A 26,653-nucleotide genomic window follows, 5' to 3' on the forward strand; every position below is an offset into this window, starting at 1 on the left:
ACGGGCTGTGACATCCCACATTGTCACATAAATATTACTTCAAAACATACAAAAATTTTTGTCTTTCAAGTATTATAGACCCCAAAATAATAGTATTATGTAAAAACATTAGTACAATACTACAAAATACTAAAATGTTCATGGATAAGCAAAATGAAAGGAGTTGCATTTCAAAATTGAGGAACCTTGTACGGTTTTTTAAAGTGTTTGATATTTTTAAAGGGTAAATCGCCAAAATGGTCCCTAAGATTTGCATAACTCATCACTTTGGTCCCTGAGATTCAAATCGATAAAAGTGGTCCCTGAGATTGTCCACCATCCATCATTTCGGTCATTCTGTTAAAAACTCCGTTAAGTGTCCCGGAGCTCTTGGTCGGAAGTTTGGGCAATTTTCAAAGCTTCGTAACTCAATCGTTTCTTAACCAAATTCGACCCATAATATATCAAAATGAAGATAGGAAAGTGTAGAATAAGATTATACCTATTTTAAAGCCCAATGGTTGCCGAAGATTGCCGAAAAATAGCCTCAAAGTTAACTGGTCCGAGTGAAAACTTGAAAACTCGTCGGAAACTAGGTAAATTTTAAACGTTCATAACTTCTTCAATACTCAACCAAATCAAGTGATTCAAAAACAAAACTCATACTTCTTGATGAGACAAAGAGAATGGTACCTTTTTTGAAGGCTAACTCGCTGTGGTTTGGCTGGAAAACGGCTCGAAAGTGGCTGTATTGGTCTCGAGTTAGCCACTTTTGAGCCATTTTTCGGCCAAACCACGATGCGTTAGCCATCACAAAATGTATCATTCTCTTCATCTTGTCAAGAAGTATGATTTTTGTTTTTGAATCACTTGATTTCATTGAGTATTGAAGAAGTTATGAGCGTTTAAAGTTTACCAAATTTTCGGCAAATTTTCAAGTTTTCACTCGGACCAGTCAACTTTGAGACTATTTTCTGGCTATCTCTGGCAACTATTGGGCTTTGAAATAGGTATAATCTTATTCTACGTTTTCCCATCTTCATTTTGATATATTATGGGTCGAATTTGGTTAAGAAACGATTGAGTTACCAAGCTTTGAAAATTGCCCAAACTTCCGGCCAAGAGCTCCGGGACACTTAACGGAGTTTTTAATGGAATGACCAAAATGATGGATGGTGGACAATCTTAGGGACCACTTTTATCGATTTGGAATCTTAGGGACCAAAGTGATGAGTTATGCAAATTTCAGGGACTATTTTGACGATTTACCCTATTTTTATATTACTTGATATTTTATTTTAATGTGTTTTATAATTTTTTAATCTCACTCTTTGCCTATAGTATACTATAAAAATAAATAAATAAAACTTAAAGCTTTAAATTCATATAGAATAATACAATAATACATATTTAATATACACTATATACATATAACGATAGCTATTGTATTTTATAGAAGGTTTTTTTAGTAGTTTAAAAAATTAAAATCATCAAAATAACTTTTTTTTTCTTAACATGTCGAATTAGCTGCGTGTCACCCTCTTGTAAACTTGTTAAGGACTCATTATTAACGGATTCTTATCGTGTGACCCGATAACGATCCGATTAGTTATCATGTTGATAAAAAACTAATCATTTTCATGTTTGTTCACACGATATTGTGTAAGAAATTGATAGTCTAATTTGATGTATAGGTCGAGGTATATAGTGACATGATAGATACTGATATCGTACATTGAGTGCAAAAAATAATTAAGAAAATGTTACAATAACTCTTTTATCACGACTCTAATAAATTTAAATTCTAGCTCCACTCCGACCCTCACCCTCGTATGAAAAATCAAATTGAAGAGCAGAGTCTTATCCTAAAACGCGCGTGGTACAGTGTGAGGTGTCCCGGTGGACCCACAATGACGATGACCGCATAGGAGTCATGATCCAGCAGAAGCCCCACCACGGCCCCCATTATCGTTTCTCTCTCCAGAAATTCAATTCAGGATTTCGTACAAGAACACGAGTGGCTCTTACAATCCAACACCTCTCCAACCACCATTTCCCCATCTACCTCACAATTCCACCACACCAAAAACCCTAGGATTCAATCCCAAAATTCTCCCAAAGAAGCTCAGCAGCTATGTGGAGCGGTGGCGGAGCTAGTGGTAGTTGCGGTGGCGATGGTGGCGGCGGTGGAATCTACTGGGGACGGAAGGAGGAGGTCTCTCATTCCAAAGGAATCGTTGTCATCTTCGCTTGGGTTTCGATTCACGAGAGGCACTTGCAGAATCACGTGGATTTGTACTCGTCTCTCGGTTGGAATTCCCTCGTTTGCCATTCCCATTTTCTCCATGCGTGAGTGGATTTTCTTTTCTCGCATTTTCTCACCACCCAAACAGAACGTAACATGCATGAGATGTATCTTTAGAATTCTTTTTGTGCTGAATCGTTCATGGATTTGCTCGTATTTGGATATTTGGTTTATGATTCATGGATGGGTTTAAAGATTGGAGTTTTATTCGATTTTGCTGCATTTTGAGCTTATTTTTCTGCTCTGGTGATGAAATTTTGTGTAGATTCTATCCCGAAAAGGCCATGTCGTTCGCCTTTGTTATTCTCAATGAGCTTGTTGAGGTCAGCTTCCTTCCCAGTTTGCCAATTTCTTATTCATTGCTTCTTTAGATTTTGATGCATATATTTAATATGGAGCAATGATCCGATTCCCGGGCCAATGACTGTATGGTTAGTTGTGTGTGTATGTGTATTACTCGCCTAATGGTGAGAAAGAACCAAACTCTTGCACTATGTTTGGAAAAGGGAAATAAATTTGGAATTTGGATTAAAGACAGAATTTATAAATTGACACGCACTAATTCCCTTGTTTGGATTCATAAACATAGAAATTTAGAATTTCCGCATGGAAAAAAACTTGGAATTTGGGACTTCCAATTCCCAAGTTTAAATTACATGTAAATAGGTGTCATTTTCCAATTTCTATGATTGAGAGTTTAAAAACAACAAATTCTGTATTCAATTTCATTGTTCTTTTAGGTTACCCAAACAAGAAAATTCACAAATTCTATAGAATAAAACTCCATCATTTAAATTTCTATCATTTTAAAATTCCTTAGTAATCTTAAATTTCTTCATCCAAACATAGTGTTATATGGTGTAAAATCCCATCCCATCCCATTCGAATTTCAAAGTGTTTTTAATGCTGGATGAATTTGGCATACATAGCTTTTAATTTTGCTCAAGTTTACTCTATGGAGTGTCCTGTTATTTATTTATATATTTTGGGTATGCAGGAGCTAAGGGTTAAGCCATGTCCTGTAGTCTTTGTGGCTCTTTCTGCTGGTACAAAAGCTTGTATGTACAAGGTTTTTCGGGTAAGTTTTGTGAGTAGTAGATACCCGACTTTGTATTTGGCACTGATAAGTTGATTTCTGGAATTATTGAAGTCTTAGCCAGTCTTTTCTGATTTTATTTCAATGTTTGTACTGTGTAATAACTTTAAATGTAACTGCAGATTCTTGACGGAATTTGTGACGGTCAGCATTATCTGGTATGCTTTTCTTTGTAGTTTCAGTTAAAACATGTGGTGTATTTTATTCATAATGCCCATTTGATCCCATATGTTCATTTTTGGAACTCTGTTCTTATGGGTTATTTTAACTATGTGAAGGCTGAATATCAATTGGTCAGAAAGTGTATTACTGGACACATCTATGATTCTGGTCCTGTTGATTTTACAAGTGATCTGGGCACTCAATATGCTCTACACCCAACCATTCTAAAGATGCCTGGATCGTCAAAACTGGTTTCTTGGTTAGCTAAAGGCATTGCTTCTGGTTTGGATGCGTTGTACCTTACTAGATTTGAATCCCAATGTGCTGAGTATTGGCACGCTCTTTTTTCGTCTGTTGTAAGTTTTCATTCAGCCTTTACTCACCTTTAGCTGTCTGTTGCTTGTTTCTGTTAGTTTATGGACTAATTAATGTTTTTCCTGTAGAGTTTGGGTGCTCCATTTCTCATTTTGTGCTCTGATAAAGATGATCTGGCCCCTTATCACATTATCTGCAATTTCACTCACCGTTTACAAGAACTTGGAGGAGATGTCAAGCTTGTGAAATTGAATGGCTCCCCTCACCTAGGTTTGTATAAAAAAATTGATTTCCTTTTATCCTTATCCTGTTCTGTAGTTTTGATTTCCTTATTGTGCACTACCTACGAAAGTTATATCGCTCATCAGCGATGTGTTTTGGTATCGGGAAACCAGTAGGCATAGCTTAGCACCATTCTTTAACATAATCTTGATAGTTATTGGATATCTGTAAGAAATTACATGGTTTTGTTGGGTGAAGTTATGGCATGTCAACGTGTTTCAACAGGCAACACTTTGAAGAGTATAAATGTCTTGTTGGAATTGTCTGAAACCTTGTGGGCACCATCTTATCTTGGACAAATAGAAAGTAAAAAAAATAGATGCAAAAGTGTTCAGATTATATGGTTAAACCTTTGTTTAGTTAGTAGATTTTGGGGACTTTCATTCTCTTAGCTGGAGGCCATGATTCAGTCGGTCTTGTACCGTGGTATATTTCATCCCAATCTATGGTACTTGAGAATCTAGACCTTGTACTGACCTTAAGTCCAACATGACCATTGGTAAAATGAACTTTCAGAATTGCAGATAGAGTTAGTTGAGTTCCTTTCGCGTTCCTAGATTGGAAAACACTGCATAGATACTTAACTAGCACATGGAAATTTTCACATTTTTATCGCTTGGTTGCTTTAATGCTTGTGGCACAGAAGAACTAAACACACGCAATTTTCTGTTCATTTCAGATCATTATAAGTATTATCCAATACAGTATAGGTCTTCCGTTACTCACTTTCTTGAAAAGGCTGCTTTGGTTTTTTCTCAAAGAATTAAAGAACTTGAAGGTGACAATACTAGCATGGAAGGCATGCAAGATGAGATATCTGAACTAATATGTGATCTCCGGAAAGCAGCAGTTAACTCCAATCAGAGCCTTAGAAGAGTTGCAGTGGAGCCAAGCGACCACTTCTTCTTGCCAAGTTCAGCTGAGAATCAAAATAGTAAGGACTCCGGGTCTTTACAAGATGAACAAAAAGAAAGATCCGTCTCTCTGCCCAGTCCCCCAAGCATTAGTGCACATAGTGTACTTGGCCAAGTCCTGTTTGATGTTTGTGTCCCTAAGAACGTTGAGGGTTGGGATATTAAATTTTGCGGGTCTTTGAATGGGCAGCCATTTGCCTCTGCTCTTAGGAATTCACCTCCTCGTGGTCTCAAAAGCTTTCGTCGCTCAAGATTATGACTTCTGTTATGGGTTAGCCGTCAATGCAACAATGTTAGCCAGAATAGAGGCAAATGTTGGAGGTGAGGTCTGCCATTTCAGGCATCTTTGGTGGTATCCGGAATAAATGCATGCATATTCTAACTCGTTCGTCCTCTGGAACGAAGTGTACAGATCGAACGAAGGATAATCACATGTATATAACAACGTAACCTTTATATGTTTAATATAGATTTTGTCTATGTGATGTAGCTTCGAAATGTATAGATGATGATACATATCACCAGGAGATAGGTGCAAAGTTGGTTTGCATAAGATAATAGTTTGTAGGTCAGCTGCAGCGCGGCCCGAAACGACCGTGAACGGAGTAACTATGACAGTAGATATTGGATGAATCATGACTGTAAGATTTATACGCTGTTAGTAGCAGGAAAATGAACTGTAACTTTTTCTGAATAAGCTAATAAAAATTAGATACAGAGGAGAGAATCTTGGTTTGACTCAATTTCTTAAGGGACAAACACGTCGAGAAAATTTCACGGGTGCTCATTCTTCTTCAATCTTGGAATTATTTATTGACATGGTTGATTATTTAGTACTCAGGCGAAATCATTTCGCAATGTCTACGAGTATTTATGCATAGAAACTTGTCATTTCGACCTTCCCATTTCCCGAATGGTGCTTAGCGGCCGTATTGGCAAATCATTAATGTGAAATTATGAATCTCAACCCATAATTAGGTTCCTTCTTGGACAAGATAACGTCACTAGTGGAAGTGAATTGAGTTTAATTTCTACTCTCCTTCTAATTTTAATAGACAACTAGTGACAAGTCACGGTTATTCACTTGTTTTGGGCTCGGAGAAGCTATGAAGAATTTCAATCTGCCTGTGGCCACAGTCAAGTAGACTCACTAGCTCGGATCATCAAACCCAGAATCTTCCACATTTTTTTTGTTTAGTAGGAAACCGCAGCCTATGCCCTTACCCTTGCTGTTGTTTCGTTTTTTATTTGTTGAAATGGCTAGAGAATAAAGAGGTGAGTGTTTGACAAGAAGTAAAACGCAGTGACTGACTAGTGACGAGAGGGTTGGCACAGCTCTCAGGCTGAGTGTTTGTCAAACGCCAATGGCCATGGCGGTGATGCAGGACTGCAGACACCCCCAAAACTTCACACTCGCCATGAACGTCAAGGAAGAAGAAGAAGAACTCTCCGACTCTGAGTATTTTCCAGAGGAAAAAGAAGACGACGAAGACCACGGCGAAGCAGAAAGCTTGACCGTTTCCCAGTTTCGTCTCCGCAGCCGCCCAAAATCCCTTCATTCACCTCCCCCTTTGGTTCCCTCCCTCTCTCCCTCTCTCTCTCCCTCTCTCTCTCTAGATTGTGAATGTATTTGCTGAATGGTGGCTGTTCGACTGCAGGTAGGGGTAGAGCAGATGGAGCAGACATTGGAGACCAAGCAAAATGTGCTCAGCACTTGGAGACGTCCTACACGACCGACCCATATCACCAAGCGAGTGAGAACGTTTTTCTTTTCCATTGATTTCCTCATGATTTTTTGAGTTGGGTGCTTTTAACAATTATATGGGAAACCCAAAAATTGTGCCAGCCAAGAACATGCCCATCTGTTGTTTGATACATGTTTGATAAACTGCCTGAGTGAACTTTTTCTGCAAATCAGTAGAATTAGAGTGATTTTGTGATTTCCGACACGGCCCTTGTGATTTTACTTGTATTCTGCTGCATGTCATGACTCATATTATCAATACAGAGCTAAATGGAAAGTTGTTATGATTATTTTGACAGAAAGTTCCTGGTCATCCTCAGAAGCATGGAGATGGAGGGTAGGTATATTTGTCGAAATGTTTTCGTTAATTAACTTGGCCACTTATGTGCTTGAAGTATACAACATAGATGTTTTGATTGATTGACTAGGTGTAAGCGGAAGAGAACCATTTTCGACTCTTTTAAGGATCATGAAATATCTTTTGTGAGAAACCAAGTTCAGGACATCCAGGCAAATCTTGGAGCTGACCCCGTCTTTGTCAAGTCTATGATACGTTCAAATGTTTCCTCTTGCTTTTGTTTGGTGAGTCGTAACTCTTAAGTTCTTAACTGATGCACCACGTTTTGAAGGCCTGGACTTGGATTCCTAGACAAATGTGTAACTGCTTGTGTTCTTAATTTTTCTATTGACAGACACTGCCTAAGCAATTCTGCCAGTTGTATTTGCCATTGCATGATGCAACATTAACCCTCGAAGTTGAAGGTGGGGAAAAATACAGAGTGACGTTTCTTGGGGAAAGGAGGATAGTCAGTGCAGGATGGCAAAAGTTTTCTACTGCAAACAAGTTACTTGTCGGCAACCTTTTAGTTTTCCGTTTGGTCAGGCCTTTGAAGTTCAAGGTAGTCACTGTTGTTTCCTGGCAAATACTTTTTTTTTTTTTTTTCCGTAAATTTTACAAGAACATCTTGGTTTTTAATACCCTCATGTCCACTTACTATGCATTTCTTCATAGGATGAAGTGTATCTGCCATTTCATGTGGTTTTATCGGTCTAACTTCTTGATATCTACCATGCTGCGGATTAGTTTATGTGCTCTCTACACAATGTTACAGGTGTACATAATGGGAAGACATAGTCTAGCTGAAGTAGATGCAGCTTTTAGCCTCTTGAAAATGAAATCCTGCGCAAACAAAGCAGTGTTTGGTACTCTCTCTTTCTCTCTCTCTCTCTCTCTCTCTCTCTCTCTCTCTCTCTCTCTACTTTGCTCCTTCACAAATTATTAGATGATTGCATGTGCACCAGAAATATTAACTTGGTGAAAGGTTATGTAGAGAAAAAACATCTAATGACTCCTCCACGAGATGTTTCCCAAGGCAACATTCAAAAGAAAAGTTCGAAATTAGGTACTAATCCGGAGCTTGTTGCCAACCAATCTGAGGATGACAATGAGGACTTTGCCTCCAACTTAGCGGCAGATATTACATTTCGAGGACCAGCTGCTGATTTTGAAGATGTTAGAATGATTGATAATTTCACCATTCTTGTGAATGGTGTGACTATAGATACTCAACTCTCCGCACAGGTCAGGACTATCTATTATGATCTATGCTGCTCACAAGGCTCATTTTTGCATGACAATCTCCTCAAAAGTATTGACAGTAAGTTGGCTGCTGAAATAATAACTGAAACCACCAACATCGCTAATGCCATTAGAGCTTGCAAGCTGCCCCCCTCTCGTGCTGATTATGTAATGCAGGAGAAGACTTTACACGCCTTTGAGCTGTTGGGTATGGATGTTGGATTTCTGCGCGCGAGACTGAAGCAGTGTCTGAGCATTGCCTCCAAATACGAAGTGGCCGCAGAATCAAAGAGGTATTTAGAAGGTAAAGTTGAGCAAGTTTGTACGAGGGAGAAGATTAGAGATCTTGATTCAAAGCTTTCGGAGTTGAAAGAGACCATGGAAAGTTTTGATGCTAGGATAAAGGCTTTAAAAAAAAATTCGAGGAAGCGCGAACTTATCTTTCCATGAAGATTTTGGTGCTCCGTGTTGATTAAAAGTAAAAGAAAACACGCACACGCACATGCACACACACACACAAAAGCCCTTTTAGGGTTCAAAAGAATTCAATGGCTTAGATGATTTTGTTTTTCTTCAAGTAGATGTAGGGATTTCACATACTTGAGTTGGTTGTTATACATGGTGCTTAACCTTATCTAATCAAATCCTTTGTTACTTTTAATAGTACTGTTTGGAGAGTGTAATTATTTATTCTTTTACTTGCAATGCACGTTTAAAATGGGGATCTTTACATCATTCTCTCATCTGTTTTTTGGATAAATATACTTTTGAATATTTTAGGAGACGGATCTACAACACTTAGAGCATGTTTGGTACTCTACTTGAATCTAATTTTTTAAACTTAAAAATAATTTTCAAGTTTTAGGCCTTAAAAACTTGTTTGATAGGATTATTTTAAAAAACTGAACTCAAGACTAATTCAAAAATAGTCTATTATCTAAAAACACAAAAAGTGAGTTTTTAGAGTTTTTAAACTTAAACTCACTCATTTTTTTTCTCTCCCTTCTCCCCTCTCACTCCAAATCTATCTCTCTTTTCTTCTTTCTCTCTTCCCCCCCCCCTTTTTTTTTTACCTTTTTCTTCTTTCATCCAATCCGCTCTTTTCATTCTCTCGATTCTTTCTCACTCCTCTTCCTCTCTATCTCCTCCGATCTTCTCACTTCTTTCTCTTTCCTCCAATCATCTCTTACTTTCTTTTCTCATCTCTCCTCTTTCTCTACCCCCTTTTTATGGATCTTTTTGTCCAGTTTAAGTTGTAAGATTTAAAAAATTTAAATCTCATACCAAACAAGTTTTTGAGTCTTATAGAATTTTTTTTTCAAGAAAAATTCTTAAGAAATGTTTTGAGAAATTATAAAAATTTTCAAATAGGATACCAAACAAGCCCTTAGAAATTGAGTGTATTTTATGAGACTTATTATTGACACTTTAAAAATCTCATTTTACACTCCTTACATACGTATTTTTCTTTTGAAATACATAAAGTTTGGAGTGCAAAATGTGACACACCCCACTTGGAATGTCCACTAGATCCCAAATCGAGCCGTGCTGGCCGACACTTGGAAGGTGACGAAGCCATAAAGTGTGATAATGTATAAAATGTGAATAAATTAAAATCTAAAAGTGCCTAAGTACACCAGTACGCGGTGAGCGGGTCTAGACCCATTTCACACATGAGCATAAGTAAAGTACAGTAAGGTAAGATAATGATTATACCATCATAAGAAGGCACCTACACTGGCAGGTGCCGCGAATCCTTGTCGATACGGAACTCTGCTGCTAGAAGAACCTGGAGGGGTACAAAAACAGAAAATGTGAGTGAGTGAAACAAAACTCTTCAAACCAATTCCAACTACCAAAGATAGTAGTCCCTCGCCGCAATACCTGCTTAATTTCCCAGAAAATAACAGGTGTAACTATAAATCAAGACCATAATCAAAATGATAGTCTTACAGTTATGCTATGTCAATTATCTTAACAGGAATGAGTAACCCAGGTGAATTAAACCAATAGGAAATGGCATGTTAGCTGGATCCACCCATCATGTACGGTTGAATCAATATTTCATCCCATATATGCTAGCATCTCATCACATATCTCATCATAAATATATACTAGCATCTCATCATATATCATCACATTTATGCTAGCATTTCATCACATATCTCATCATAAATATATGCTAGCATTTCATCACATATCTCATCATAAATATATGCTAGCATCTCGTCATATATCACCACATTTATGCTAGCATTTCATCACATATCTCATCATAAATATATGAGCATATCTCATCATAAATATATGCTAGCATCTCATCATATATCACCACATATATGCTAGCATTTCATCACATATCTCATCATAATTATATGCTAGCATTTCATCACATATATCTCATCAATCATGGCTAGCATATAAGTCGGAGTCACCTTTAGTGACTTGTACGACATATTCATATGCATATAAGTCGGAGTCACCTTTAGTGACCTGTACGACATATTCATATCTCATCAATCCTACCACATTATATACTCACCTGAACTTACCTTAGCCTCCGCATTGGTGTGCAACACTGTGCAAGGTTGTACTAAATCACATACTAAAATGTCGACTAATTATGGCATGGCATTTATAAACATAAAACCACAATTTCTCGTTTCCTCGTACGTTGATTTATAACCAACATTTATTCACCCAAAACATAGGGTTAGATCTCACGTTTTTCACCAGATTCCTTCACATTGCTCATTTTCCCAAACAAAGCTTTTGTCTCGATTATTTAATCTCACTTATTGTATGGCTGCATCTAACGTCTCGTTAAATTGCCTACATACCCTAAACAGGGATCAAGCCATTTGTAGTTCACATTAGTATTTTAAAGCATTGACAGTAATTATATGAAATATTCAATTTATAAACGTTTGAGGAGATGTCAATCTTATATATATATATATAGGTTTGAGCTACGACACCCTTGCACGAATATCGAGACATCACGAACTATCGTCGCCTGTGGCCAAGTATCAAATCACGTCTCAGAGTTCTTACTGATAGAATACATAATTTATATAAAACATATCCTTAAGGACCTTCAAGAATAATTTGAGACCCATTGACCAAGAGTCAACGGTCGATCGAAGATCGACTGTTGGGTCCACAATCCTGTATAATTTGATCCGAAAGATCCGCACATCAGATTTCCAATCCGCAACTTCCAAAGATACACATTATGCTTCTAGAATAACATACTAAAATTTAATTACGATCCAACGGTCTGATCTCCGCCAATTGCCCAAAACCAAGTGGCGGTTAACATTTATTTTATAAACTTACAAATCCAATTCGGGAAGATCTGTACATCAGATTCTCGATCTGTAAGTTTCTATGGTTCTCAAATATTACGTAATATAATTTATTAAAGTTTGGTGACGATCCAACAGTCGGATGGTCGATTACTATCCTAATCAAGTGGTGGACCTTTGTGGAACTTTGCCGGATTCTGCAGATTTTGCAGATTTCCTAGGCGATCTTTGGAACTCCATATCTCACTTGTTTTTCAACCAAATTCAACCCATAATATACCAAATCGAAGCTAGAGAAATGTAGAACAAAATTATACCAGCTTGGAGTCCAAATGGTGGCCGAAGGTGGTCGGAAAATTGTCTGAAAGACGGCTGTCCGTGGGAAAATCGGTAACTCGCCGGAATTTCTGGGCAACCTTTCAATGTCCATAACTTTGTCAATACTCAACGAAAACAGGTGATTCAAAAACGGAAATCATAGTTCTCGACGAGACGAAGAGATTGGTCCTTACACGATGGCTAACTCACCATGGTTTAGCCGGAAAACGCCTTGAAAGTGGATGAGGTCTCCGGAAACTGGGCAACCTTAAAATTGTTATAACTATCTCATTTCTCCACCAAATTAAATGATGGGAGACTTTGGATGCGGTCCCTAGTTATGAATAATCTTTGACTAAAACTTTGTTGGTTTTCAATTTTTGATCCAAGTCCCTAAAATTAATTGATAATTTATTTCTATGTACGTTACTATATTTTTTAAATTAAAAATTAAAATTTATAGTTGTTTATAGTAATGAGATTTTAAATAAAAAACATAATTTGTGGGATTAAAAATATTAAAATATAAATATACTATTGTGTGTGTGTGTGTAAACATGGGTACATTCATAAAAAATAACCAAAAAATTATTGTATCAAAACATGGGTACATTCTTCAAAATGGGTACATTTAGCAAAAATAAAAATGGGTACAAATAAATAAAAAAATATGGGTACAATACAAATAAAACTTTAAAAAATATGGGCACAAAAAGAAATTAATATATGGGTACAAATTAAAATTGAAAGGAAAATTGGTACAAATTAAAAAAGGGTTGCAAATTAAAAATGGGTACAAACTAAAAATAAAAATATATGATAAAAAATTTAGCCATAAATATAAATATACTAATTGTAACATTTTTAATATTAAATGAATATATTTAGAAATAAAAAATATTTTATTATTGAAATAATTAATGATATTATTAATACAAAGGACCTTGATCAAAAATTGAAAAGTAATAAGGTTTTAATCAATAGAGTAGTAAAAATAAGGATGAAAACCTAATTACTCCTTAAATGATCCAAACATAAGAATTCATCTACAAAACATGAGGAATCGATTTATACCTGCTACTAAGGACAATTAGGCCGAGAAACACCTTAAATCACCATGAACCGTACGAAACCCTTGAATTTGGGTGTTCTCCATTCGACCTCGAACGAACTCCAACGCCCCAAAACTTGTTTGGGCTTTATTCCAGACCTCATGAGGGTGCTATAGGTGGTGGTAATTGGTGAAATTCGTTTCAATAATAGGAGAATTGACTGTAAAGGTTTCCCGCACCCACCGGTGCGGTTTTCATACCTTCATGGCTAAATTTCTACAATTTTGGGTTGTAATGGGTAGATGGAAGGTCGTGGAACATTTTCCAGGGGGTTAGATAACGTGGTTCACCGGAAAAACTGACAAAAAACCACTGGAGAAGATGAAAAGGACCGAGTCGGGTCGGAAAATGAAACCGGGTCGACGGATCCCCCGCTCCCCTCTTCTCTCCTTTTTCCTCCTTTCCTTTGTTTCTGATTGGGCCATCCTAACTCTCTCCTCTCCCTATTAGTCACACACTTCCTCTCATTTTTTGTTTTATCTTCTTTCCTTTACATCTCCACCATCCATTCCTCATTTCCTTTAATCTGGGCCACCCACGTGGCACTCCAAATTTTCCCCTCAACAAAATCTGAAATTAATTAATTTACTAAAATATCCTTAACTTTAAATATTAATAACTCTTTCGTTATAGCTCCAAATCATGTCCTGTTTGCGCCCACACGTCCGTAGCGACGAGTAACATGAGAATACGCCAAGAAAATGAGTCTCACATGACACGACGCGGTAGTCAATTCAAGTCAACACTTTGTCTCGAAGGGCATCTTCATAACTCACGTATTAAAATGAGAATTTTTGAGTGCCAATAACAATTCCCTTTTTTATTTACCTATTTTGTACTCTAGTATACTAAATTACTAATACCAGAAGAGTGAATTTTCCACAAACAAATGAGATTCGACTCTCTGCCACCTAACAGTTAACGTTAGTTTTCGTACTAACATTATAAAACATCATGTAAAAAACATGAGGTGCTAAATAATTCCACTTTAAGAGAATCCCCTTCATATTTCTCAACCAAACAATTCAAAAGGGAAATTAATAATATAGCATTAATGTGGCGTGGTTTCCATGCATTGCTCACAAAGGGGCAAAATAGGTATGATGTAAAAATTTGAATTACTGAACCTCAAAATTAGCTGACTCATCACTCTAATATGTAAAGTAAATTGAGGTGCTAATTAATATAGTTAATGGGTTTAAACTGAAGAAATTGTTGTGGCATAGTTAATGGATTTTTTAGATGTGTATTTCTCATTTTATGTACTTTTATTTATGGGTAAATTACACAGTAGCCCCTTAGGTTTTGAGGTTTATTACAACTCCATACAACAACTTTAAAACATTTCACTTTCATACCTCAAGTACTATTTTATTTCAATATAATACATCCGTTAGATTTTCCATCCATTAATCCGTTAAATGCTGACGTGGCTGCCACATTTGTGCCATGTGGCTACCAAATGTCTGCTATGTGGCAAAAAAAAATAATTTTTTAATTTTTTTTAAAACCTGAATTTTCTCAACAAAAAAAAAAAATTCAAAAATTGAAACCCACATCTGCAACCAGCGATCAGAAGGAGGAACAGAAGGAGAAGAAGAAAGAGGAAAATAATTTTTTTTTGTCCCAGAGACCAGAAGAAGAAGAAGAAGAAGAAAGAAGAAGAACCCCCCCGGCGACCCTCCTCCCCCCCCGATCGCCCAGCGACCCCCCCTCGGCGCCCAGTCTTCTTCTTGTTGCAGATCTGGGTTTCTATTTTTTTTTTTTTTTGATTTTCTTCTTCTTCTTCTTCTTCCTCTTCCTCTTCCTCTTCCTCTTCCTCTTCTTCTTCTTTTTGCAGTGGGTTTCTATTTTTTTTTCTTTTTCTTTCTTCCTCCCTCCTCTTCTTCTTCTTGCAGATGTCGGTTTCAAATTTGCTTTTTTTTTTTTGAGAAAATTCAGGTTTCTTAAAAAAAATTAAAAAATTATTTTATTTGCCACGTGGCAGACATTTGGCAGCCACGTGGCATATATGTGGCAGCCATGTCAGCATTTAACAGATCAATGGATGGAAAATCTAACGGATGTATTATATTGAAATAAAATAGTACTTGAGGTATGAAAGTGAAATGTTTTAAAGTTGTTGTATGGAATTGAAATAGACCCCAAACCTGAGGTATGAAAATGTAATTTACCCTTTATTTATTGTAAACTATGAGGAGAGAAAAACTTGATTTCTAAGTAATACAAGATAAATTAGAGTTGTCTAAAATAATGTATGTTCCAAAAGCATAAAGATTAAGGCTTTGAGTTTTTTTTGGACCAAACGATATTATCTACACTAAGAGTGTGGGATGTCTCACAATAAGCTAGCAATAATACGTTTCAAATTCACATTTGACGATAATCGAATATAAGACCTCTTACTTAACATTATTGGTCACAAAAATTTGACTCGGAAAGAGATTGCTAGTCAATTGGAATACATATTTCTCGTTTTTGTAAATATATTTTAGATTAAACATTCATTATTTCTAATAAGCCTATTATCTATATTTAGTGCTAGGAAATTTAAAGTTGATAAATTGCAAGGAGCATTTTTGCTCACCACCATAACTATTGTGTATGCTCATCATACACCTAATCATTTGTTATGTGCCGTTTCATCTAACTCTAGTTAATTTTCACATTAAATGTTACATTTGAATATTGAAAAATTTAACTAAGGTTAAGTGAAAAGACACATAGCAAATGCTTTGGTGTATGATGAGCATACACCATAGTTTATAATAGTGATTAGTGAGCAAAAATATTTCCTAAATTGCAGCATAACGTTGGTCAAATAATACTTAACATCTCCGATGGAGGTAGCAATAGAGTAGTAAACTATATGTGAGATGCCACGTTTGTCTCAAATGGAAGTAGCAATTGAATTAGCAAACTTTAACTGTAGCGACTGACCTTAGCAAATTGGGCTCGGAAATATATATTATTCAAATTTTTTTTTAATTTTATTATTAATAAAGGGAATGAGAGACTTCGAAACTATACAATAATTTAGGAATGGAGAGTTTCAAGCTCAAAATGCATGTGCATGAATCCAATACCGTATCTACTAAGATATTGGACCACATACTTATTAAAAAACATTGTTTATTTATTCACACAAATGACAAATCTATTAAACATGCAGCTGTTGGGCCCCACAATAAAACTTAAAATAAAAAACAAAATTTAAAGATTGGGTAGAGTGACGAACTTTTACAACCCATTTGGCGGATTGGATGAGATTGTGCCTTAGGAATAGAACTAGCAATTGAGTCCCCGCGCGATGCCGCGGGTTTTACGACCATTTTAAGATGATATTATTTTACATATAATATGTTTAGACTGAAAGAGATGATTTTAGAGTGTTATTTACAAAAGAGATGATACTATTTACAACCAGCTCAAATCACATTGACAGTCTGCTCTTTGAGCAAGTTTTTGACAAACCTGAACAATAAAATGGACAAATCAATAGGTTGCAGGAGATGAATGAAATTTCAAATTGATTTACCATGAATGAATTAATGAAGAATCGACAATAATACTAAACATGGTAGTCATACAGATTAGGAAGTCATCCATCTATAAGCCAGTCCTTATACATTCATTCACTTGCACTATTCTTCTAGTGTCTGATAAAGAAAACGAAGTATCTGTAAGTACTCCCTAACCATATGAGCAATAATATCTTTTAAAAGGAATCCCAATTTTCTCCACATTAAAGAAAACCATAAAAGCATTACTAATGACTATATCTGCAAACCAAATCTCTTTTTTTTTGCATCCGCTAAAGTACACATATGAATATCAAAACGAAAACCTCAAATTATCATAGCATTCCCTTTCTATCTTAATTTTTGAAAAATGAAACACAATGGAAAAAAAAAAATCAACAATTTTATCTTGTAAATCATTACTATGTAGAGTCAAAAGCACTTCAATTATGGAACGAGGGAAAGAGGTGCAAATATCTAGTGCTCAATAGAAATCATTGCCTAGTCATCAACTCTTTCTAAGCAAAGATTAGAAAAGTTTCGGATCTAGCATGATAATTTAAGTTACTTAAGATTTTTCAATGTTTGCAATCATTCTGCTACTATATAAACTGATGTATTCTTCGAAAGAATATAATCGGTGTGTACTTATATGTAACACCACATAATTAGCCTTAAAATCAATTTGCAAAACTTAAGTAACTTGCACAACACTCATTTTATTGCTTACTCACCAACTTAAATATTGGCTCTTAGATAAGAGATGTAATGGTGACTTCTTAGCCTTATACAATGCACGGTACCATAAATCGCAGAACCTCCAAAACTCTCTGAATGCCCAAAATTCACAGTGATATAATCAACAAAACCCCTTGGAAAATGTTTTATACAATAGTTTTCAATACGGTTAACAAAATGCATATATTTATTCAGGGAGTTAAACAAAATGTAAATCTTGGTATTCTTCCCTAAACTGTAAAAGCCCGCCAGACCTAAACTCTTTTCAATCTACCTCGAGTTAGTAATGATCTATTGTAGGTTCTTTTGGTCTAGATGGCCATTGAATGCAATCTGAGCGTGATGGTTACCTGATGCATGGTGGTTTAATTGTCATCTGCTGCTTTTTGAGATGGAAATGGACTAATTATTGTCTTTAGCTTAATGATATCAAATTTAGCTTGGTTCCAAATGTACTGCAAAAGCCAATTGAAAGTTAAGGACATTTTTGCAAGTAAACAATAGTTAAATTAGTCATAAAATTTGATCAGCTCTGCATCACAGAGATGAGAGCACCATATAAACTTAGGTCCCTAAATATTTTCAGCAAGTCAAATGACAATATTCTAAAAACGAAAACCACATTCTGGTTCTCAAGAAATATTCTAAGCTAGGAAAGGCCTGAAGTTGAGATAACAAAGCGCTGTCAGAAATAACAATTCCGATTCGTTTTGGCCCTATGATCGCTCACTTCCAAATTATCAGATTCTCAATACCATTTTTTCAAAACCTTGCATCTCCCAAATTATCAGATTCTCAATACCATTTTCTCAAAAAACTTGCATACAACAACTAACTTTCTATTGTTTTCAATGTTTAAAGATTACTGAGCAGCGTAAATTTCAGATCCTTTCTTTAAAGCTTGAGCAGATAGACAAACTAATTGTAAAAAAACACATAAAACAGAGAGAAAAAAAAGATACCTGGGATAGATGGAAACTTGTTTGCAATTTCCCATGTATATCCATAGCATGATTTTGAATTAATCAGCACAAAAAATAAGTTTTGCAGGACACACGATATCAAGGAAAAAAGGGTATACAGAGATTACGATAGACTGTGGGATGCTGTGATAGGCTTCTTGTTAATACTATATGTTACATCAGATTCTTTATAAACACCTCTAGGCAACAAAAGTAAGCATTCTTCACTAATTAACTCTCTCAAATAGGCTCAATTTTCAGTTTAAATTTGGTTAACCGTTTGGAATGCCTAACGTTTTCAGATTCTTTATTTCTTAAATCGACTAAAAAGAGAAAAAATTAAAAAGGTGAACCTGCTGGTCGCCATCGCCGCCGATGAGGAGATCGAGGGGATTGATTAGCTTATCGGTTGAAAAGCTGGCTTTCTTCTTCTCATTCAGGTTCTAATATGTGTCTTCTTGTTCCTTCAAAACACTACTAGTAGTTCCAATCACGTACCATTGGATCATAATCCAAATAATAACATAAAAGTTGTCAGAAGCTGGAACAAAATTAAAAAAAAAAATCTATCACATCAAGTTCAAGCCTCCACTTACCATAATCTAATGTGTGCAAACTGGGCATTCATGTGGCTTCCCTTTCTCCAGCCAAAACCAAACAACATCATGCTCATCCTCTGCAATTAAAATACAACAACAAAAAAAAAAGACATCAAAATCATAGGAATAAAAATTTAAAAGATTCTTTTTTTCTCAGATTCTCAACCTTCTCTAATCAAATCAGCTTACCCTTTTCAAAACCCTACAAATAACAAATCGAAGGTTTATGTAGACCCAAATTCAATTATTAGAGAAAAGGCAGTGACGATGGACTTCTGGAGAGATAAAGTGGTTTGAAGGAGGAGAGATAAATGAAATTTTGGAGAAAGATGGAATTTTAAAGAGAAAGAAAGCAGAAAGGCGAGCGAGAGGAAGAGAAAAAGAAGACATTTGGTGGATTTGTGTTTGTCGTTCGTGGGTTTCGATTGGAGAGATCTGCATTGGAAGGAAATGGAAAGGTTTACTGAACCTTCGAGAGAGAGCTCGAGAAATCTGAGAGAGAACACGCGTCCACGATCAGAAACACGTGACCATCATGTGTAAACCTGGCAGAAATGAAATTAAACAAATCAAGTAGGGGTAAAATTAGGAGAACATTGTGCTTATGAACAGTGTTTCAGTTCATTTTCTCTTTTAGAGCAACTTCATCGTAGAAGCCCTCCCCCCAGGCAATCCACTATTCAATCCACCATGTGAATAATAACTGCCCTTAATGAACAGTAACTGCCTTTTGCATCTCCACCGTTGCACTTGAATAGCCCTGACAATAGGCAATAAAATAGTATTAATTTTTTTTTTACAAAATAATAGTAAATAAATTTATTTGTAATTTCGGATAAGATATTATAAATCGTTATCATTGCGCCACGTGTCATTTACCCAAAACGACTATTATTGGTCATAGATTTCGATAAGATTTTTATCCAATGTCATCGTGCCACGTGTCGTTATCTTTTTAGAATCTTTCAGGATAGATTTCGATCAGATTTTAAATCGTTCTCGTTGCGCCACGTGTCATTATCCGAAAAGATAATTATTGGTGATGGATTTCGATAAGATTTTTATCCAATGTCGTCGTGCCACATGTCGTTATCTTTTCAGAATCTTTTAGGATAGATTTCGATTAGATTTTTAACGAATGACGACATGCCACGTGGCACTATCTACAACCTAATCATTTCAGAATCCTCCATTTAATCCATCATCCATCATTTGAAATCTCACACCAATTTTCTCAATATCTCTATCATTATTCATAGTTTCTGCTTCCTTCTTCGCTAAATCAAAATTTGTATCATTATTCATAGTTTCTACTTACAATGTCTTCTTCTTCAAGCATAATGTGGGAAATCGATCAAGAAGAGGAAGAATTGTTTAATCAATCTGAAGGAATGTTGAATCTTCATATAGCCCAAAATGAGAAGGAAGAGGATGAGGAGCGGAGAAGGAGAAATGACGAAGCAAGAATCGTCAGAGATTTACATTCCCGTCGAGTCATCCAAGTTGTGGCTCAGATATGCAGGCCTACCCATTTCGGAAAACCTTGATAGAAACAGGTAACGACGAGGTGTGAAGCAGTTATTGGACGATTATTTTGTCCATAACAGTGCATGTTGCTGTGTTGATCCAACAGATGCTTGTTCAAGTACCTTGAGATAGCTCGCGGCAATGGCACGCTTCGACGGAGATGTGGCTTGTGAGACGAATGGGGAAATTTAGGAAATGCGAATGGGAAAATTTGGGCTTGGGCGGAACCTGTTGGAGTTGTTGCGGTTGACCTGGAAGGTTTCTTTTGGCGGGGACGAAACTACAGCAGAGGAATAGTGGCGGTGGATCCATTTGGTTGTCTTCGTCTGGTGGTCCTCCATTGCCTCTACCTCTCTTGGAGGATTTTCCAGAGCCCCAATACCACTCCCTCATTCCCATAACAAGTAGAAAAAGGAGAAAAATGCTTTTGACTTTTCAACAATTTACCTGAGGTGGTACTCTCGGTGTTGCAGAGAGAGCAGGGAGAACTCTGTGTCTGTGTCTCTGTGTGGTTTTGCAGATCTACGGTGGTGAGATGAAAAAAATGAAAGAGAACTGACATGATTTTTATGTCGATTCCCACAGACGGCGCCAAATGTTGATGCACAAAACCGGAGGTCTTGGAACAACGTAAATCCGACCGTGAATCTGCATGAAATATAAATAATACAAGATGTATCGTGGTTCACCCCAAGGTTTGGGCTACGTCCACACTAATTGTATTGTATTTCTCTGAGAAGTGAGGGAGAGAGCCTCTGTAATATGAAATGGGATGTGAGAGGGTTCCAGGCCTAAGAGTTGGCCTCCTCCAAATTGTGAGGGTGATGGGTCCTTTTATAGAATAAGGACTCCTCACTTATTACATAGTTGCACCTTCCTTTATCACATAATTACATTTAAGTCCCTCGAGTATTTGTACGAGATCTAAATACGAGGCCCTAAATATGGTATAAACATACGTAGTTTAGCTAAATTGGAACTTTTTTTTGCTTGATGGAGATTAAGCTGGCTGTTCATAAGGTCCCTAGCAACTTATATTCCAAGTACTTTGACAATATTTTTTGTTGTGATCCAATTGCCCGATTTGGGGGCCTCAGCTTATGTTGGAATTCCACTAAGGTTTTTGTTAATATAACTTCTTCCTCTCCGAGATATATCGATTGTTTTGTGAAGGATTTAGTTACTAATTTGGAGCAAGTAGTTATTTTCATTTACGTCTTTGCCCAAAAACATATGCAGTGTGACCTGTGGGAGGAGGTCCTCAAGTTGGATCCAATTCATAGTCCTGGATGCATAATTGGATGTTTTAACTATATTATTGATCTTTCGGAGAAAGTTGGAGGTAATAAAATCCATGCTGCAAATATGAACAATTTTATCAATTTTCTTCATCGCGCCAATCTTTTGTCTTTAAATGCGTCTGAAGCTCATTTTACTTGGACTAATTGTCATACGGATCATACGGTTGTTTTTGAAAGATTGGATAGGGTGGTGGCTAACCCTTTTATGGTTAAATATGTTCCTGGATTATTCATTTGCATAAGGGTGAAGTGCCGATTTAGTCTCTGAACTATAGCCTCAGTGAAAATTAGGTCTCGGAATTATTTTTTTTGGGTAAAATAAGTCCCTAAGTTCATTAAAAATTGCTTATTTCATCCCTGCTTTTATATTTAAAGCTATTTTATCCAATTTTTCGTCAATTTAAGTCATTAACACACTTTAAAGTGTAATACCGTCATTTTCTCGCCTATAAGCCCTTAACATTTCATATAGATTGCGAATATGACTTCTAATTTACCTTCCATAGTTAAATCCATACCCCATTTCTTTATATAAAATTACCATTCTACCCTCCAATTTGTATCATATGCAAGCAACGTGATTTAAATTAACAAAAAAATTGAATATAGTAGCTTTGAATCTAATATTAGGGATGTAATTGACATATTTTTATAATTAAAGGACTGATTTTTCTAAAAAAATAGTTTAGGGACCTAATTTTCACTCGGGTGATAATTGAGGAACTAAATTGGCAGTTCGCCATTTACATAACTATCCTATTTTTGGTTCTAATCGTAGTCCTATTTTATTATCTTTAAATTCTAGTATGGAGAATAATAACTACTTCTTGTTTAAATTTGATGCTATGTGGCTTAATCATCCTCAGTTTAAAACGTATGTGCATTCTTGGCATTGGAACCTTAATATTAATCCTAAAGATGAATTCAAATTGTGTGTTGGTAAGTTTTAAATTTATGGTTTATCAATGGAACAAGTACACTTTTGGAAATGTAAAGGAGAAAAAGAAAGAATTGTTAAATGAAATTGATTAGCTTCAGAAGCAAATTATGAGTAACAACTCTGTTGATTTGATGAAGGAAAAATCTCTTCGAGATGAATTGAGTCATGTGTTACGTTGTGAAGAAATTATGTGGCCCTAGAGAGCTAAAGCTATTGGTTGCAACCTGGGGATAAGAATACTAAATACTTTCAAACTGGGGCTACTATTCGTAAGAAAATAAATGAAATTACAAAAATCAAACATGAGAATGGTTTTTGGTGGTCCGTTGGTTAGTGCCTTGAACATGTTTTTGTGCACGATTTTAAAAAGCGTTTTTCCTGTGATAGACCTCCATCGGGTGCTGACCTAAGTAACTTAGTGGATATCATTCAACCATGTATTTCTAATCATCATAATGAAACTTTGTTATCCCTTGTTATAGATGAGGAAATATGAGATACTGTGAGTAGTATTGGAGCTCTTAAAGCCGGGTCTTGATGGTTTGAGTGCGGCATTTTTCCATAGTTGCTGGGACCAAGTTAGGGACCCTGTTTCCTGTCTAGTCAATTTATTTATTTATTTATTTTATTTATTTTTTTATTTTTCCAAAATGGATCCAGCTTAAGGCTAATAAATCATATTAACATCATTTCAGTTCCTAAAATAGATAATTTGGGACTATTGGCTCATAAATGTAAGACAAGCAATATAAGAGAAACATATGGAGGGAAAAAAAAAGAAAAGAAGAAAGAAGAGAGAGAAGAGAAAAGAAAGAAGAGAGAGAAGAGAAAAGAAAGAAAGAAGAAAAATATATCAATAAGCTACAAGGTCAAAGAGAAGAGAGAAAATAATGAGAGTTATCATTATACTCTTATTATTTCAGATAATGAAAGAAAGTATTACTACTTCCTTGAGGACGTAGGTACACTTACCGAACCTCGTATTGTGTCTTATTTATTTTATTCCACTGTACACTTATCCTCAATTTCACAACACGTTATCAGCACAAGAAGCTCTTGTGTCGATGGAAAGAATAATGCCATAAATCCGGTGAAGCACTACCTACCTCTCATCTTTATCGGCTGAAATCTCACAGATAAGAAAATCCTTTTACTTTATCTTCATACTTTTGTACAACTAATTTTCTTAAAGCAAATATACATCTAATTATATAACTGTTATTATTATTGGCAGAAAATATGACAGCCATGAACCTCCGAACTCCAACTTTCTGACCTCATATTTGAATATCATTGAAAATTCACTACAATTAATGTATAAGTGTGGCAAATGTAAACAAAAAGTTTATGCAAACGCTCGTGATTACATTCTTTATGTTTTTACTATGATCATATCGTCGTTTGAATTTTTAAAACCGTTGAAACCCTAGTGAACAGTGTTTTTAAGGGTGGTTGAAATTGTGTAAAAATCATAATAATTGAAGTACAAGTGTGAAAAATATCCAATCACTCGTGATTGCAACCTCTACTATGGGATGATGGTTATATTGTTTGGATTTAAAGCCCTCCAAACCCTTATGAATACTGTTTTTCCTGTAACTTCTAAACAAATAGTAATAATAAATATACAAGTGTGGAAAACGTAAAACAAATATAGAAACGCTCATAATGACAATGGCTACAACTTTGGTGAAGGAGTCGACTCCAAAATTGGACACCATAATCCACAAACTTTAGTGACAAACTCTAATTGTCCGATTGTTGTTACATCGGCACCTTAATTTTCATTACCAGAAGTCATTTTTTGGAGTTTCCCTTTGAAATTGTGATCTTATAGTGGATTGAAAAGATGAACGGTTTGGATCATCGACATCACGTTTTGATCTTCAAGGTTAGTACTTGATGTTTATAAACTCTCTAGATACTATAGAACATCAAGCAATATTTGAACAAACCGTAAGTACCGAAATGTGACGCCAATTATTAGAACCGTTCATCTTTTTTAATCCACTAAAACTACAAGTTTTAAAAAAAGAAAATCTGAAAAACAACATCAGGTGAGAAGAATGGAGCGCAAATGTAAATGATAATATAACGGTTAGGATTTAATTAAATGATTTATGGATGATGGTGTCGTGTTTTGGATTTGATCCCCTTGAAAGAGTTGTAACAAGTTTGTCATTACGAATGTTTCTATAATTTTGTCACATTTTTTACACTTATAAATTAGTTATTATGAATTTTTATTAAATAACCATTTCCAGTAAAATCACTATTCACAAGGATTTGGAGAGTTTTAAAAAGGGGTGTGATATCTACACACCCCATTTTACTTCTCACACACTTTTTTAATTTTCGGCCGTCGGATCAGGTGAATTGAAGAAGATCAACGGACATAAATTATCAAGGGGTGTGTAGATAGCACACCCCTTTAAAAATCCAAACGACAATGTAAGATGTAACCATTGTCAAAGCATAGAGAATGCGATCGCGAGTTTTTGCATATTTGTTCACTTTTTCACACTTGTAATTGAATTATTATGGATTTTTAACATGCCTTCATATGTTGCAAAAAATCAAATTATGGTAAAAAATTCTTGATAATTAATTTACTAGTGTGAAAAAAATACGTGAACGCTCATGATCACATGCTCTAAGTTTTCACGATGGTTATATCGTCGTTTGGGTTCAAACCCCTCAAACTCTTATGAATAGTGTTTAGTTGAAAATGTGTAAAATTAATAATAATTCATTTACATGGGCAAAAAATGAGAAAAAAGAATATGCAAACACTCGTGGTTAAGATTTTTGAAACCCTCCAAACCCTTTTGAATACTATATTTTCCTCTGACTTAAAAAAAAAAAACCAAAAATAGCAATAATTAATTTACAAGTATGAAAAATCTAAAAAAAAAAAATATATATATAAAAACCCTAGTAAATGGCAAGGCTACAACTTTGGTGAAGAAGTCATCTCCGAAACTCGACACCATAATCCATGCACCTTAATAACAAACTCTACCTGTCCAATTGTCATTTGCGTTTGCGCGTTAACTTTTCATCACCGAAACCCTTTTTTGGAATCTTGTAGTAGATTGAAAAAAATGAACGGTTTGAATCATTGACATCACATTCCTATTTTTAATATTAATGCAAATATTGGCCGATTGGGTTTATATGACAATAGAACCAACCCAACAAGTTACTCTACAATTTCCAACAAAACTACAAAATGTTGATCAAATCTCCACAGCTGTTGCAAGAGATAACATAGAGGTCAACTAGTCCAAAAGTAACATATATCAAATTAAGAAAAGAAAAACAAAGAATACACTTTCGTATGTATCACAAACCATACACACCCTGAGTATAAATAAAAGATGATGGAAGAGAAGTGAGATATCACATCTTATTTAGAAACTTGGTTCAATCCATAACGGTGATGTTTCATAATGCCTTCCTTTATAGCAGATTTTAAAGGAATTATGAAAGGGTTGCTCGATTTGTCCATCATCCATATTCAAGATACCCATGTCCATATCCATTCTAAGATGAACACATGCATTATTCATGAAATAAATGCAATTTTGCTTCCATCTAGAATAGTCTAAGGCCTTAACAGAGAACGAAGAAGCATTTTTGCACAAGAACAGGGATTTATCCCCCAGATTCTTTACCTCCGAGTCCAACCATGAATTGCCGTCACTAGATGGGACCTTGAAAACTCTACAGGTAGTAGTTGGTTGAAAATTTTTCCTCAGGTTGGAAAAACACAAAACCACCAACAGGTCCCCAGCTGATTCCACCAGATAAGCTACTTTAATTTGCATCGTAAGACCTAAATATTCCTTTGGAAAACTTGGAGCAACAATCCTTAGTTTTGCTTGCTTAGGGACTTCGATATCACAAATAGAAACATGACAATAAAAGTCCATGGCATAAAGTTGTTCC

General features: G+C 35.7%; 2 protein-coding genes across 3 annotated transcripts; both read left to right on the forward strand.

Annotated features, from left to right (window-relative positions):
* Positions 1-1,943: 1,943 nt before the first annotated feature.
* LOC103413158 (uncharacterized) lies at positions 1,944-5,780 on the forward strand. Its single transcript, XM_029109629.2, has 7 exons — positions 1,944-2,328; positions 2,550-2,607; positions 3,282-3,362; positions 3,503-3,538; positions 3,659-3,898; positions 3,986-4,127; positions 4,819-5,780. The coding sequence occupies exons 1-7, from the start codon at positions 2,114-2,116 to the stop codon at positions 5,310-5,312; spliced, it is 1,266 nt and encodes a 421-aa protein (XP_028965462.1). The 5' UTR covers positions 1,944-2,113; the 3' UTR covers positions 5,313-5,780.
* Positions 5,781-6,288: 508 nt separating this feature from the next.
* On the forward strand, positions 6,289-9,037 carry LOC103448276 (B3 domain-containing protein Os01g0234100-like). 2 transcript variants are annotated; one of them, XM_008387525.4, is made up of 7 exons: positions 6,289-6,627; positions 6,712-6,807; positions 7,097-7,134; positions 7,226-7,379; positions 7,490-7,696; positions 7,910-8,000; positions 8,120-9,037. In XM_008387525.4, exons 1-7 carry the CDS (start codon positions 6,418-6,420, stop codon positions 8,824-8,826), a joined length of 1,503 nt encoding a protein of 500 aa, XP_008385747.2. In that variant the 5' UTR covers positions 6,289-6,417; the 3' UTR covers positions 8,827-9,037. The 2 variants fall into 2 exon arrangements, with proteins under 2 accessions (XP_008385747.2, XP_008385749.2); XM_008387527.4 differs by having other exon boundaries at positions 6,290-6,627; positions 8,129-9,037.
* The last annotated feature ends 17,616 nt before the right edge of the window (positions 9,038-26,653 follow it).

This window comes from Malus domestica, chromosome 10, assembly GCF_042453785.1.
Source record: "Malus domestica chromosome 10, GDT2T_hap1".
In the NCBI taxonomy this organism is placed as follows: domain Eukaryota; kingdom Viridiplantae; phylum Streptophyta; class Magnoliopsida; order Rosales; family Rosaceae; genus Malus; species Malus domestica.

Coding starts and splice junctions, on each gene's coding strand:
- LOC103448276 (XM_008387525.4), top strand. CDS start 6,418: ATGGCCATGGCGGTGATGCAGGACTGCAGACACCCCCAAAACTTCACA. Junction 7,135..7,225: donor CAGAAGCATGGAGATGGAGG/GTAGGTATATTT, acceptor TTGATTGACTAG/GTGTAAGCGGAAGAGAACCA. Junction 7,697..7,909: donor TCAGGCCTTTGAAGTTCAAG/GTAGTCACTGTT, acceptor ACAATGTTACAG/GTGTACATAATGGGAAGACA.
- LOC103413158 (XM_029109629.2), top strand. CDS start 2,114: ATGTGGAGCGGTGGCGGAGCTAGTGGTAGTTGCGGTGGCGATGGTGGC. Junction 2,608..3,281: donor TTCTCAATGAGCTTGTTGAG/GTCAGCTTCCTT, acceptor TTGGGTATGCAG/GAGCTAAGGGTTAAGCCATG. Junction 4,128..4,818: donor GAATGGCTCCCCTCACCTAG/GTTTGTATAAAA, acceptor TGTTCATTTCAG/ATCATTATAAGTATTATCCA.